Genomic DNA, 14,929 nt, shown 5'->3' with positions numbered 1-14,929 from the left:
ACATCGTTTACATGGATGAATCAGCCGACATTATGTCGGTTATATTTAGGTCAAAGCGTTTCACGCTGTGTTAGTCTTGTGCTTTGTAAATACTCCCCCCCCCCCCCCCCCAAGAAACTTTTATTAACCGATAAATAAAACGATTGATACATCAGATCAGTAAAGCTAGTTTATCTTCCCAAAATCGGCATCCGTGTAAGCATGCCAACAGAGAATACTGTTAGTGAAGCTTTCTATAAAAAATTATTATTGTATTAATAATAATAATAATAATAATAATAATAATAATACTTTGCATATATATATATATATATATATATATATATATATATATATATATATATATATATATACATATATATTCAAGTACAGTATATTTAAAGTACATTTTTTAAAAGTAATTGAACGTTCTATCAGTTAATACTTTTCTTTTTTTTTAAAAAGAATCCTAGGGTATGTCACACCACGTGATCCGACCCCCCTCCCCCTCTTCCACCCCTTCTACCCCTCCCTCTACTCACGCTGCCTGAAGAGTTGCTTCTCACCCTCGGTATCTTCATCTATCTTCAGAGGTGATAGCTCGACTAGAGCGGAAAGCAGGCAGGCGTAGCCGGGCACAGAACTCACATCGCACACGGGGGCATTCCAACCAGAGTATCAGACACCGAGAACCAAACGCGCAATAACGCAAAGATTCACAATTTTGTGTTTATTATTTGGTTTCCTTGTACAGTGTTTCCCACTATCCGGAATTTTGGCACAGCGTTTTTTTTGCAAAGCAGTTGAAAGACGGGAGTAAGAGACCGTACCAAGCAAGACAAGTGTACCTTGGGAAAACAGAGACTTCGCTTTAGAAGGTAAAATACATTTCTCTCTCTCTGTGGGTGTGTGTGTGTGTGTTGACATTTATTTTCTCTTACTGACATTTTTTTCTTTCAAATTGTTTAATTGCGAAGACTATTTGCAAGTTTATTACAGAAATAAACTTTTCTAACAATGCAAAATTAATTTAATGAAAATTTTTATTTATTGCATTCGCTGTGTTAGTTAAACAGTCTTATTAAATCCGTTTTCCATAAATAAAATACTGGTCTGTAATTCTGATTAAAAACAAACAAACAAACAAACAACTTACAAGTACCATATGGGATTTTGCCGATCATATTTTGTTGCAAAGGAATTGCAACAAAATATGAGCTGTACCCATTTATTTCATGTATAGAGACTGACGTCTTTTTAAATTGTATTTGTTTCTCCTCTATATTCACTGGATATGCAAGACCGTCATAGGCGGTGTTTTGATTGCCATTGGCTGAGTAGGCAGTATAAATGGGGCGATAATGAGAGTGCAAGTACAAATTGAGAAGAACAAACAGCAGTGGCAGTGTGTTCTCTGTGAAGTCAATGATCCCGCACCAATAGAAGCCATAAATCTACCAGAAGCGTTCTGCCATAAAATCTCATTGACTTTCAAGTCAAGTTTCTTTTTAAATGTGCACATTTGAGATATTTAGTTCAGGTTTAAACAACACAGTGCACACAGTGTGAATCTCTTTGAGGACAGAACATATAGATAAATAACTGTCTAATCAAAAACATGATAATTACTTTAATTTATTCTCAGTTTCAATTTGAAGTCTCTGAATTTCCAGTCAGCTGTCTGACTCCCTTTTCTCAAAGGTCAACTTTTAGCTTTATTTAAAGTAAGGCTTGCCTCCAAATAATTCTCTTTTCTCTGCTCAAGCAGTATGATGAACATGTAATCCAAGCTTGACATGACACCACCAAGCTTGACATGTTCATCAAAAGAATGCCTTAAGGCAGTCATAGCCTGCACTGAACTATGTTAAATTTGACATGTGAAGGTTGAAGGACTCATGTGAAACCCTGGAATGGCTACATTTGTGAAAACCAGTCATAGGATTGGAAAAGGAAAGGACCATGGTATTTCACTAACAAAAACCCTCCTTGCTTTTTGGTTCCCAGCGCTGTTCACGGTTAGGGAGATCACCGTTCAATCAGAAGTCACACAGAACTGCACAATCTGATTTATCTGCCCTGGCTGTAGCAGCTGGGTTGCCACCAAGTGGAAATGCAGTACGGTAATTGGCATATTGCTCGAGGGTTTACGCTTCACCCACTTCTCATTAGAGTGCCTCCGCTGTGCAGCCCTTGCAGATGAACATTTTTTCATTGATTAAGTCAGAATTCAAGCTGAGCACCAGAAAGTGGCTGGAGGCTTAAATTAAGAATGGCATGGTGCAGGGTTCAAATCTATATCTGTATCTATAGTTAGCATACTTTTATTCTCCTTTATTTTTATTGTATTGTATTTCAATCCCTGTTTATCTACCCGATATAAAAGCTAAGATGGCAGGCTGAAAGAACTGAATCTATTTCGAATGAGGGAAGACATGATTGAAGTCTTTAAGATCTGACATAGTTAACCCAAACTAATCCTTTAAGTACAGTTGAGAAACCAGAACCAGAGGACACAGTTGGAAATTAAGTGGAGATAGACTTAGGACAGAGGGCAGGAGACACTTCACACAGAGTGGTGAGGGTATGGAATGGGTTGCCTAGTCATGTTGTTGAGGCAGAATCACTTGGATCCTTTAAGACCCAACTTGACAGAGTTCTGAGCAGCTACTAGGAACTTGCAGGGACAAGAACAAAATGCAGGGGTGTGTGGAAATACTCACAAGCATATATTTGTGGTCGACATATATTTGTGGTTTCAACCTCTACCGGAGAGGTTGAAACAACTAAATGTAATGAGAATTGATGCCAGGGTGTGAACACAAGGCTAGTAGGTGAAATCGACCCTGGCTTTCCCACACATTTCCAATGTGACTGTCCGGGGATACAACTGGAAACATCCGCCTGGCATTTGAGAATGCTGCGATAGTTGTGTGTGTGTCTGTGTGAGTGTGTGTTTGTGCGGAGGCCTTGTCAAGATCTTCTTGGCCTCTGCCTCCTGATATTCCCCTGCCTGGAATGCTGTGCAATGTCCTCCTGATATTCCCCTGCCTGGAATGCTGTGCATCGTCCTCCTGATATTCCCCTGCCTGGAATGCTGTGCAACGTCCTCCTGATATTCCCCTGCCTGGAATGCTGTGCAACGTCCTCCTGATATTCCCCTGCCTGGAATGCTGTGCAACGTCCTCTGGCTGTGTTCTTATGGATGTGCTGTCTGACCTCTAGCATTGATGAGACAACTGCTTGTCCCAGGAGATTGCCAGGAGTCTGAAATTCAGTCATCTAGGTCACTCGCCTTGTGGCACATTTTAATACGCTTTAATGAACATGGGCCTCATGCGCGTAGGGAACTCAGGGAGAGAGAGAGAGAGAGAGAGAGATAAGTAATGAGTACCTTCCACAGGGAGGCAAATAAACAGACAGCGATGAATGAATGGGATTTAATATGTCTCAAGCTAATTGCCGTTTTAAGCCTGTTCAAGGATGCCAGAATAATCAGAACCGCGCTCCCTTGTTCCGCTTACCTGATCATTGGATGTTGTGGAGGGTCCTTGCACAGTGAAATATACTCCATGTACAAATGACAGCACTCAGCATTGCCTGGCTGTGAATTATCAAACTGTGAAATAACAAGGTACCCCACCTTCATGGAGCTTGAGGGAAATGTGTCTCAATAACAATTGGGAAAGCTCTTTATCTTCTGCACCAGGATCTCTTTATACAGCACCCCCTCCAGAAGGTGACTCATATGCTAGAAGTCAAGTCTACAGTGGGCATTTGTTTTACACCCAGTACCAGAATAAGAAACGTCCAAGTGCCCATATTGTTTACTGATTTCTTACAACATTTTTGGACACAGTCTAGACAAATGACAAAAAAAAACAAACATACAATACTGACCTACTTTATATGCAGCACTTTAATGCCTTTGCTTTTTTCAGCACGGCTCTCTTCTACTGAGATTATATTTGTCCTAAACTATTCTGTACAAGATTGTTTAACTTTATTTCATACATTTAAAAAGTTAAATATTGGTCAACAGTGCCAATAGATTTATTTATTGATTTTTATTTAAGTTATGAATAAATAACAATAAAAACGTGATTTCCATGTAGCTTATTAAAGGTAGCTGGATTGTAAAATGTTAGCTAGGAAGCAGGTGACTTTGACAGTACCAGGGGCGGACAGTGATCTGATTACTGGGATATCATCAAAGCTTGGAGTCAGTTGAAAGGCAATGTTAGCAGCATAGTTAAGAATTGCAGATGGATTTACATTTCAATGGGGACAAATGAGGCGGTTTCAATTGTAAAACAGATTTTGCAGAAACTAAGAAACAAACTAGTTTTAACCCAAAGGTTTAAGCCAACCTGTTCCTCAATCCTGGAAGTTACTGTCGTGGGAGGTTTTATTGCCACGATCGGCTGGTAAGGAAGTCCACGATTAATGCAAATCGGGGTCTGTGAAACTAAACATAACATTACGTAGTCCAAGATTAATGCTAGTGAAAAAATATATAGATATTGCCCATAGCTCTGGTGTCTTTATTTATGCAATCAGAAGTTAAACTTGCCAGCTCCCTCAAAATAAGTAATGTCAAAAGCATGTAATTCCAATGCAGCCACAGTTTTGCTATTGAATACACACACCACACTTTGATGCAGGGGCCCCAAAGCAACCATGCTTTGGAAAAGCTGACTCAACAGCAGTGAGCTCCTTGATAGCCAGGCTCTGCCAGACACCAACAGACTGACAGTCTGGCACTCCAACACTCAAACCTGGCCTGTCACTCCAGGTGGTTGCACTTGCAGACTGGATCCCAAACAGTAAATACTGATCGGAGACACAGAAGGCGGTAATAACACAGATTACTCCAGACCAGCCACTGGTGCACTAGGTGGGCAGTGCACAGCACAAGCAAAGCAATCTCACCTTAACTTAAATGTGCTGATCTTGAACTGTTGCTGAAGCTTCATTTGCATTTAACACGACATGTGCTGTGAGTCAACCTGCACACAAACCAAGCAGTCTGGATAGACTTGCATTGCCTAACTATGAAGCCAAAGGGCACCTGGAGTTACATGCAAACACAAAGAAAGGAAAACTCCCTTGATACAGCGTGGCAGCTCCTGTCCTTGCAGTCCCAGTGAAACAGTGCTTCCCATCCGAATCTTCCTCAAATCCACCCAATGGTCACCTTTCACAAACACACAGCCTTCCAGGCAGCACTGTGCATCTAAACAGGCAGCACCTGCTCACTCACTCAGTCATCCAGGTGCAGTGCTGAATAACTTTCATTTAAAAGGAGTCACTTACTATTCCTAGTCAGGCTGCCATGGTTGTGTTACACATGGAGGTGTGAGCTTCCTTACAACTCTAAGGCAATGCAATTCCTCTCAGCAGTAGCAGGATTCCACATCATTGTGGTTGCTATGGCTACAGGGCAGTGAGATCTCCGCAAGTGACACTGCAATCATATCATGATAATTACATCAGGGTAGATCTTGGATCAATATGATAGGAATTCAAATGACATATTAAATTTATCCAGCAGTTTACATCTTGCCAGAGTTTAACAGACACCCATCAATTTGAGAAGCATTTTAGTAATTCATATGCAAGCGGTTTTGCACTCTCCTACCTCCTAACCCTTAGCGTGCTGTTTTATGAGCCGCCACACAGCGGTGACTCATACGCTGGACAGATCTGTCAGCAGAACCTGCTTCAATTCAGACACATCTGGAAAGCTGCTGTCTGTCTGGAGGTGTCTGAGAGGAGGAGAGTCTGCTGCTCTTCTCTGTTATCTGCCTGTTGACAGATCAGCCCTGGCACAGCAGTCAGATACCCTTAACTAGGGTACTGACTCTTAAATGTGTTAATCTGATTTCTGCAACACCCTTAAACTCAAGTTACACTAAACTACATTTAACTAAAGGTGTTTTATGCCACTAGCCACTGGTCTTTAAAGCATTTGAATGATTTTTTTAAACTATCCCTCTACTGTTTATAATTTCATCAGAAGCCTATTCAAGACAGCTGATCACAACTCCCTCTCCTTTCCCTCCTCCCACAGCTCTTCTTTCAGGCTACACCCTACCCCTGGTGCTGAGTGGAATGAGTGTATGTGGCAGAAAGGCTCTGACCTTGCTGAGCAGCGTGTTCGCTGTGTGCAGCCTGGGGCTCCTGGGCATCGCGGTCAGCACAGACTACTGGCTGTACCTGGAAGAGGGCATCATCCTGCCGCAGAACCAGAGCATCGAGATCAAGATGTCCCTTCACTCCGGGCTCTGGAGGGTCTGCTTCCTCACAGGTATGCTTGCGCTCCACACCGCGCTGTTCCCGTGACTTCCCGTGCTTGTGATTCTAGATCAAGCACGTACACAGTACACGCTAATCTAAAAGAGTACGTTTTCAGTTTTGACTTAATGTCATCAACTGGTGTAGCACTTCTGATATGAGGTGGTAGTGCATTCCACAATCTGGGAGCACAGTGACTAAAAGCTCTCTCTCCCTTCCTTGTGGGAGGCACAGGCAGCCTGCATCAGCTGATCTTAAATCACAAGAAGGTATATATGTGACTAGAAGCTCCTTTATATAATCTTGTGCCATACCTTTAAGTGCCTTATAAGTCAGAAGTAAAATTTTAAAATCAACTCTGAACTTCACTGGGAGCCAGTGCAGTGAAGCCAGCACAGGTGTTATATGGTCTCTTTATTTATTTCTGCTGAATATAACAGGCTGTGTGTGGCATTGTTCTCACTGATTACCTATTTATGCATGCATGTGTTCCACTGGTTTTATCTTCCCATAGCAGATGCATGCAAAATGTATGTTATTAAAATACTGCATAATGTCATACAACATTTACACTCATCACAACAAGGTCACACATAAAGCACACACACACACACACCCCCTCCAGCAGACTTGAACGCAGCAGGGCTGAGTCATTTCAGAATGCTTTCGCAATACACTAACTCTTACATAGTAATTGGAGTCTGATGAGGAATAATAGTGATGACCTTCAATCTGAACATGTGGATGTTTTCAATTTTCACTGGGTTATTGAATTCTGCTTACTAAAATGAACTTGGAGGTGCACTTGACATAAGGGGACAAATGGCAGTATTTTCCACATGGTTATAGAAACTTAAAAAAAAAAAAATCCATGCCAGAATATGGAAAAGTGACCCCCACCTAAACAAACTATGATCAGAAAAATAAAAGATGAATTTTGATCCGATTTACACTTTATTTCAGTGAGCTGTAATGTGTTCGGTGTCCAGCAGGTGTCATGGGTGTATCTATCCCCAGACACTGAATCATTCTGAGCTTCTCTCCATGTGCTTGATAGTGGTGTAATGTCTTAATTACTCAAAGGCTATCAACCCAGATGGTACCACCCACAGATTACAATGTATCCAAATGTTCCACAAGCTGGCAGATACTGCAGTCCATCCATCCACCACCCAAACTGAAATCTCTAGTTTATCCTGTCCCACGGCTCTTCAATGGATTAAGTGCACAATGTTACAGCTGGAAGTGTACACTATATGAATGATTCATTTATAATGACAAGGCACATAGAGCATACATCCTATTTGTGCAGTAGGAGGTCAGACTGATCCTGTTTATTGATGGTGTGTTAGGGGACTTCTGTTCACAAAGCCTTCAGCACATAAGGGATTGCATGGACTGCACACAGCAGCACACTAATGCTTCATTAGCACAGCTTAGAGGTATTGATCTATGGGGCACTAACTTTAACTATTTCCTCTGTAGAAACGGCGGCAACAGACAGAATCTCCCCCTCTGCAAAACCAGGTATTGACAGATGTGCAGCAGCCACACCTGAGTTTTCCGGACCACGTTTCAGAACTGCAATACAAATGCAATAAGACAGCCTGGTCAATGTTACTTTGAGGGTTGCTTGTGTATTGTTTTTTTTTCTTAACTTGCAATGGGCTGTTTGTATTGCAATGACAAAACGGGACATTCTGTAAAAAAGGAATCTCGCGGAAACTCTTCAATGCCTGCTTATGAGTTGTCGGTTTGGGTTTAAGAGGTAATCTGGAGCGAGCTTGGGTTATGAGCCAATGATGGTCCTGAGGCTAAACGCTGCAGGAGAGCTGTTCATGATGAGAATACCTCGCGTCTTCCAGTTTAGCGCTCTTAAACGTCTTTTTATTATCCCATTGAATTGCTCTGGTGTTTAACACAAACACATATCCTGCTGCTGTTTGTTTGCTCAAGGTTTCCTTACGACTTTGTTTTCAATGTATTTCTCCAATAAATGAAAGCGAGGACAAATGGATTGTTTTCCCTGTATTTAACCTGAAAGTTTTACTTGTGTAAATGTTGTTAACAGCAAGCTCACCGGGAGACCATTAAACAAAGCCTGCCCATAAAAAACAGTACTGACCAATGGGGTTTCCAATGGGGTTTCCAATAGAAAAATGCATTCATTTCATTAGTTTCACTTTGGGGGCTAATTCTTCCATCTTATTTTACACTAGAGATAGATGTCTCATCCAGCTTCCTCACTGTACTTCACATTGAGTAACTGAGGTCATGCAAAGTCCCAAGCAATGAAAACTAAACTAAAATAAAACAGGCCTAGTACTTGAGTGATATGAAGCCGACTGAGAGGCAAATTGTGCATTAGAATCACAACTCGGGAGGCAATCTGAAATGTTATGACCAGCTGCTTCTGGTGCAACAGGAATATCTGGAAATCAATTCATTAAAAATCATTTTCTCCTCCCTTCCCAGCATTGAGGCTCAGTGGGTGTCTCGCTTCAGTTCCTGTTGATGGGGCGAGTCCAGCGCTGATTGCTAGAGAACAATTAAATCCTGTTTCAAATGGTTTAATTCTAGGTAGCACAGCAATCAGCAATCTCCGCTCATCGAATAGCTTCCAATTGCACGATGTACTGTATTGCGCAGTATTACCGCTGGTCTTTGATCGCCAAGATTTGTCGTTCAATTTAGATTTTCTCACACACAAAAGTCAGTAAACTGTATTGCGTGTAAAAACAAAACAAAAAAAAACCTTAACGCAATAGGTATAATATGGGGAAGTGTGTTTCAAACCTGTGAATGGCTAATGTTTGAGTCAGTGTTGTACATATGGTATTTAATACCTAGTTCTTTTCCTCTGCAGGTGAGGAAAGAGCCCACTGTTTCACAATAGAATACGTCATGCCGATGAATATACAGATGATGTCAGAATCTACAGTCAGTGTGCTAAGTAAGTGCAGCGTTTTTAATTGACTTTTTTTGTGTCATATGAAGCATTGATTTGAAGGTTTTGACTCTTAAAGGAAAATCTACTGTATAAGAAAAAAAAATTATAGCAGTGCTTGTGCAACAATTCTGAAACACTGCCCTCTAGGGATAAAACAACATATGACATGGCGTTATGCATGTGACAGAACAATGTGCCAGTCTGGCTCTTAAGAGATAGGATTGTATACTTTGTACTGAATCCACTGACAGCAATAGTGTTGTAGCAACTTCCAGGGATTGTGGAGCTCCTCTCGAGGACCGTCAGCAGAAGACCAGAACAGGCAGATCCTCAAGACTGCAGCAGAAACATAAAAAAAACAGTCCTTTAAAATCAATAGCTAGGTATTGGATTCAGCCCTGCCTTCTCGTGGGAGCTAGTGAAGTTCAGTTTAACACAGACACTTCTTAAAATTCATATTATTAGAAGCTGCCAGCAAATTAAAAAGAGAGAGACATAGAGAGAGAGAGAGAGAGAGAGAGAGAGAGAGAGAGAGAGAGAGAGAGAGAGAGAGAGATTACAGTAATTAGTCTGAGAAGATATTCTACACCTGAAGCAGAAAGTCTGCACAATGCCAGAAGAGATAAGAAAATGAAAATGGATTTAAATTAGCTTGACTCGGTTACTGTATGTCAGTTCAGTAGATGTAATGATGAGGTATTGAGTGGTTGCCTTGCTTATCTTTAATGAGATTTCAGCTCTTTAAAATAAATATACCCGTGCTTTTAATAAGAGAAGCCAAATGGTGTGCACAATGTTCATATTGAATGAGACATTATTGAACTGTTTTTTCCATTAAGGCTGGGGAAGGAGGAATCGATCCTGCCTCGTTTATTGAGTACAATAATCGCTGTTCCCACAGATACATACAGTACATACTCACAGCTACCCTTCCACATCGATACACCATCCAGAGCTCACCTCAGGGAGCAGCTCCGAGCGGCTTAGCACAGTTCTTTCAGGAAACTTCTGAAGGATTGCCATAGCTGTCAGATACATTAGCAAAGAGTAGGGGAACAATCAAACCCCTGAGAGAAAGCAGGAAAGCAGGCAAACAAGCACGCAAACAAACAAGCACGCAAGCAAACAAGCAAACAAGCAAGCAAGCAAACAAACAAACAGGCAAGCAAGCAAACAAGCAGGCAATCAAACAAGCAAACAAGCAAACAAGCAAACAAGCAAACAAACAAACAGGCAAGCAAGCAAACAAGCAAGCAAGCAAACAAGCAAGCAGGCAAGCAAACAAGCAGGCAAGCAAACAAGCAGGCAAGCAAACAAGCAAGCAAGCAAACAAGCAAACAAGCAAGCAAGCAAACAAACAAACAGGCAAGCAAGCAAACAAGCAGGCAATCAAACAAGCAAACAAGCAAACAAGCAAACAAGCAAACAAACAAACAGGCAAGCAAGCAAACAAGCAGGCAATCAAACAAGCAAACAAGCAAACAAGCAAACAAACAAACAGGCAAGCAAGCAAACAAGCAAGCAAGCAAACAAGCAAGCAGGCAAGCAAACAAGCAGGCAAGCAAACAAGCAAGCAAGCAAACAAGCAGGCAAACAAGCAAACAAGCAGGCAAGCAAACAAGCAAGCAAGCAAACAAGCAGGCAAACAAGCAAACAAGCAGGCAAGCAAGCAAACAAGCAGGCAAGCAAACAGGCAAGCAAGCAAACAAGCAGGCAAGCAAACAGGCAAACAAGCAAACAAGCAGGCAAACAAGCAAACAAGCAGGCAAGCAAGCAAACAAGCAGGCAAGCAAACAGGCAAGCAAGCAAACAAGCAAGCAAACAAGGAGGCAAGCAAGCAAGCAAACAAGCAAGCAAGCAAACAAGCAGGCAAGCAAACAAGCAGGCAAGCAAACAAGCAGGCAAGCAAACAAGCAGGCAAGCAAGCAAGCAAGCAAACAAGCAGGCAAGCAAACAAGCAAGCAAACAAGCAAACAAGCAAGCAAGCAAACAAGCAAACAAACAAACAGGCAAGCAAACAGGCAAGCAAGCAAGCATGCAAGCAAACAAGCAGGCAAGCAAACAAGCAGGCAAACAAGCAAGCAAGCAAACAAGCAAGCAAGCTCATACAACCTCAGAGGGAAGCTGTCTATCAGTAAAGAAAGAGAACCAGCCAAAGCAATTTTTAACATCAAAAAAAATGTCAAGAATGCCTAATGTGATTCTTATGAGAGACAGGATGATTCATATTGCCTGTCTCCCAGTATGAGGATGGATGAGTGTAGCATACTCGCATTGCTGAAATGGATAGCGCCTCTGTGTGTGTGTGTGTGAGTGAGTGTTAGAATGGAATGGCGGTATCAATATTGAAAGAAAGAAAATACATACTGTAATATAACAGGTTTCAGCCAGTAGAATCTCTAAGTCAATGGCTCTGCTGCATTACCTTTTCATTGCTGTGGCTGATTAAAAAGTTAGTGACACAGCATCAATGGAATGTCTGAAGCACTTGTTTTCAAAAGTTCCTTTGTTGTTCTCTGTAGGGAAGCATTCATCATTTTACAAGCTGTCGTAATCAAGACAAGGGGTTCTAGAGCTCATAATTATAATTACCATCCAACCTTCAAGGCACAATGCAGCAGATTAGAATGCACTGTACAAAGGCACTGTCAATTACAGGCTATTAACAAAATTGCAGTGGATTCCAGATTGAACTGAATTTAATTAAGGAGTAGATTTTTCCTCTATTTTTTCCTGCTAAAATATGCTATGATAAACTGGTGTGTGTGTCAGATTATATATATATATATATATATATATATATATATATATATATATATATATATATATATATACAGGTTTTGTGCTCAAAAGATTGTGGCTAAACTTCATCCTTAAAGTGTTATTTCAATTGTATTGCTTCTTAGAAAAAACCTGTATGAGTTGTACCTGGCATTTGACAGGTCAGAGATATGCTGAAGCTCTAGGTAATTGATCCACACTCATTGAAGGAAGAATGCAGAACTTATAAAAAACGAAGCCAAGCTGACATTACTTTCATCCTGTGCCTTTGTCAGTGCAATAGCCCTAGTTTGGATAAAAGGGTCAATAACCTTTGCTTTCGTTTGTTCTTTCCTGTACCAGAAATGATCCGCTCGGCTACCCCCTTCCCTCTGGTCAGCCTCTTCTTCATGTTCATCGGGTTCGTTCTGAACAGCATCGGGCACATCCGTCCTCACAGGACCATCCTGGCCTTCGTGTCTGGAATCTTCTTCATCCTCTCAGGTGAGCTCCACCAGGTCCACTCAGCAGAGAGAAGCACAGGAACCCTGAACTCAGAGCTCATCCTCTCAGGTGAGCTTCACCAGCTCCACTCAGCACAGAAAAGTGCAGGGACCCTGAACTCAGAGCTCTCCTGCTCTTACCGGACAGGATTAATTGATGAAGGCACCTTCAATTAGCACATAACCTGCCTTAAGCATCCACTGATCAATATGCAAATACTGTTCATTTAAAGAAGGTAATCCTTCGTGTGGGTGGTGTGCTCCTCCTAACTGCTGGTTTCTGTGCAGGTCTGTCCTTAGTTGTTGGGCTGGTGTTGTATATATCCAGCATCAATGATGAGGTGTTGAACAGGACGAAGGACAACGAAGCCTACTTCAGCTATAAGTACGGCTGGTCTTTCGCCTTCGCTGCCATATCCTTCTTGTTGACTGAGGTAAGGAAGTCAAAGAACAAAACAGTGTAGTTTTCACACAAGAAACATTGAATCACATGGTGTCCCAGGAGTCAGGCACCATCATTTTGCTGTTATGATGAGGATGTTCTCTGTTAAATCCACACTGCACTGACTATCTGCACCGCAGATCAAAAAGATCAGGATTCATTCCTCTTTGCTTAAAAGTCAAAGTCAACGGAGAGACAACCAATATTAACAACTCTGCCTGAAGTGCTGTATGAGCACCGCTTTTCCTTTGCTTACTTTACCATTCTCTCAGCAATCTTTCATCCAGTCTTCCCTGTTCTTCAAAGCCCCTTACCATGCATCTTGTTTTCTGTTTCATCATGTGATTTATCATGCTTTGATCTTGTTTTAGTGCACTTCACTGTGTTGTTTTTGTCATGTGAAAAACTGCAACATATAGATCATTACATGCGGCACAACTAACACTATATCTTTAAGTTTGCTAATATTCTTGCCTGTTATGTGCTGACCTTCACAGTACTGTAGAAAAAAAAAAACAAGAAAAACAACAGTGATTTTATTTAAGCGGTAGCCATAGTAACCTAGGCAGTTGCTAAGGACTGCATCCACCCACGTGTGGAATAAACAGTACCAATCAAATCCAATTCGTGTTTTCTTTTTCCTACATAGCAATTTCACAAAATAAATCTTTTCTGTATACGTGCCAGTTGAATAACGAGGAGTAAAACGACAAAAGCCTAATCGGACCTGCCCTAGCAGTTACAGCTGTGTTACTACAGATATTGCACATTGCATATGCAGTGCAGCTGGCCAGCAGTCTAGCTGCGTTACTACAGATATTGCACATTGCATATGCAGTGCGGCTGGCCAGCAGTCTAGCTGCGTTACTACAGATATTGCACATTGCATATGCAGTGCAGCTGGCCAGCAGTCTAGCTGCGTTACTACAGATATTGCACATTGCATATGCAGTGCAGCTGGCCAGCAGTCTAGCTGCGTTACTACAGATATTGCACATTGCATTATGCAGTGCAGCTGGTCAGCAGTCTAGCTGCGTTACTACAGATATTGCACATTGTATATGCAGTGCAGCTGGCCAGCAGTCTAGCTGTGTTACTACAGATATAGCACATTGCATTATGCAGTGCAGCTGGCCAGCAGTCTAGCTGTGTTACTACAGATATAGCACATTGCATTATGCAGTGCAGCTGGCCAGCAGTCTAGCTGTGTTACTACAGATATAGCACATTGCATTATGCAGTGCAGCTGGCCAGCAGTCTAGCTGCACTCAGCTGTACTTTTCTCCACTTAAGTTTACCTGCATTTGTTTATTTTTCCTTTTAAATTGTTTGTCTTTTTTATTCTCACAATAAAACCAAAAAATTAAGCAATGCATTTAACGTAGCATTTTTTCACCAATCACCGTAACCCAACCCAATTAACAACCCATAATAACGCAATTGAAAATCGGACAAGAAAGACAGAAAGAGATGCAAACTATCACTTGTATACACAGACAAACGTTTCCAGGCTAGGGCCTTCGTGGGTTTTCTGTTTCAACTCTGAGCGTTTTGCAGTTGTGGGTAGCTGCGGACAGCGTTACTTTGTTTTTTCTCTGCAGAGCGCGGGGGTGATGTCTGTGTACCTGTTCATGAAACGATACACCGCGGAGGAGATCTGCAGACCTCAGCCAGGCTTCTACCGGCCACGGCTCAGCAACTGCTCCGATTACTCTGGTCAGTTCCTGCACCCGGACTCCTGGGTACGAGACCGCAGCCCCTCGGACATCTCCAGCGACACTTCACTCCAGATGAACTCCTCCAACTACCCTGCCCTGCTCAAGTGTCCCGAGTACGACCACATGTCGTCCTCCCCTTGCTGAGGCGCAGGAGCAACAGCACTTGCATCCAGTATTCAGAGGGTCTCCGCTCAACACGTTTTACAAGCAACGCAAAAAGGTGCAGCCTCGGAGAGGAAGCCTTTTTGCTTATCCAATATACATGTAGTTTTCCTATTTC

General features: G+C 41.9%; 1 protein-coding gene across 2 annotated transcripts; it reads left to right on the top strand.

The window, feature by feature from the left end:
• The first annotated feature begins 534 nt into the window (after positions 1 to 534).
• Positions 535 to 14,929, top strand: LOC117424643 (voltage-dependent calcium channel gamma-5 subunit-like). Of its 2 annotated transcripts, XM_034041225.3 has the most exons (7): positions 535 to 857; positions 6,053 to 6,289; positions 7,762 to 7,803; positions 9,143 to 9,229; positions 12,350 to 12,490; positions 12,778 to 12,923; positions 14,533 to 14,929. In XM_034041225.3, exons 2-7 carry the CDS (start codon positions 6,094 to 6,096, stop codon positions 14,791 to 14,793), a joined length of 873 nt encoding a protein of 290 aa, XP_033897116.1. In that variant the 5' UTR covers positions 535 to 857; positions 6,053 to 6,093; the 3' UTR covers positions 14,794 to 14,929. The 2 variants fall into 2 exon arrangements, with proteins under 2 accessions (XP_033897116.1, XP_033897117.1); XM_034041226.3 differs by lacking the exon at positions 7,762 to 7,803.

This window comes from Acipenser ruthenus, chromosome 19 (assembly GCF_902713425.1).
Source record: "Acipenser ruthenus chromosome 19, fAciRut3.2 maternal haplotype, whole genome shotgun sequence".
In the NCBI taxonomy this organism is placed as follows: Eukaryota; Metazoa; Chordata; class Actinopteri; order Acipenseriformes; family Acipenseridae; genus Acipenser; species Acipenser ruthenus.
The sequence above is the reverse complement of the archived record's forward strand: the minus strand, read 5'-3'. Positions and strand labels throughout refer to the sequence as shown.

Excerpts from the sequence above, each read along its gene's own strand:
- LOC117424643 (XM_034041225.3), top strand. The coding sequence starts at position 6,094 with ATGAGTGTATGTGGCAGAAAGGCTCTGACCTTGCTGAGCAGCGTGTTC. Across the intron at positions 6,290-7,761 it reads GAGGGTCTGCTTCCTCACAG|AAACGGCGGCAACAGACAGA; the intron begins GTATGCTTGCGC and ends TTTCCTCTGTAG. Across the intron at positions 7,804-9,142 it reads CTCCCCCTCTGCAAAACCAG|GTGAGGAAAGAGCCCACTGT; the intron begins GTATTGACAGAT and ends TTTCCTCTGCAG.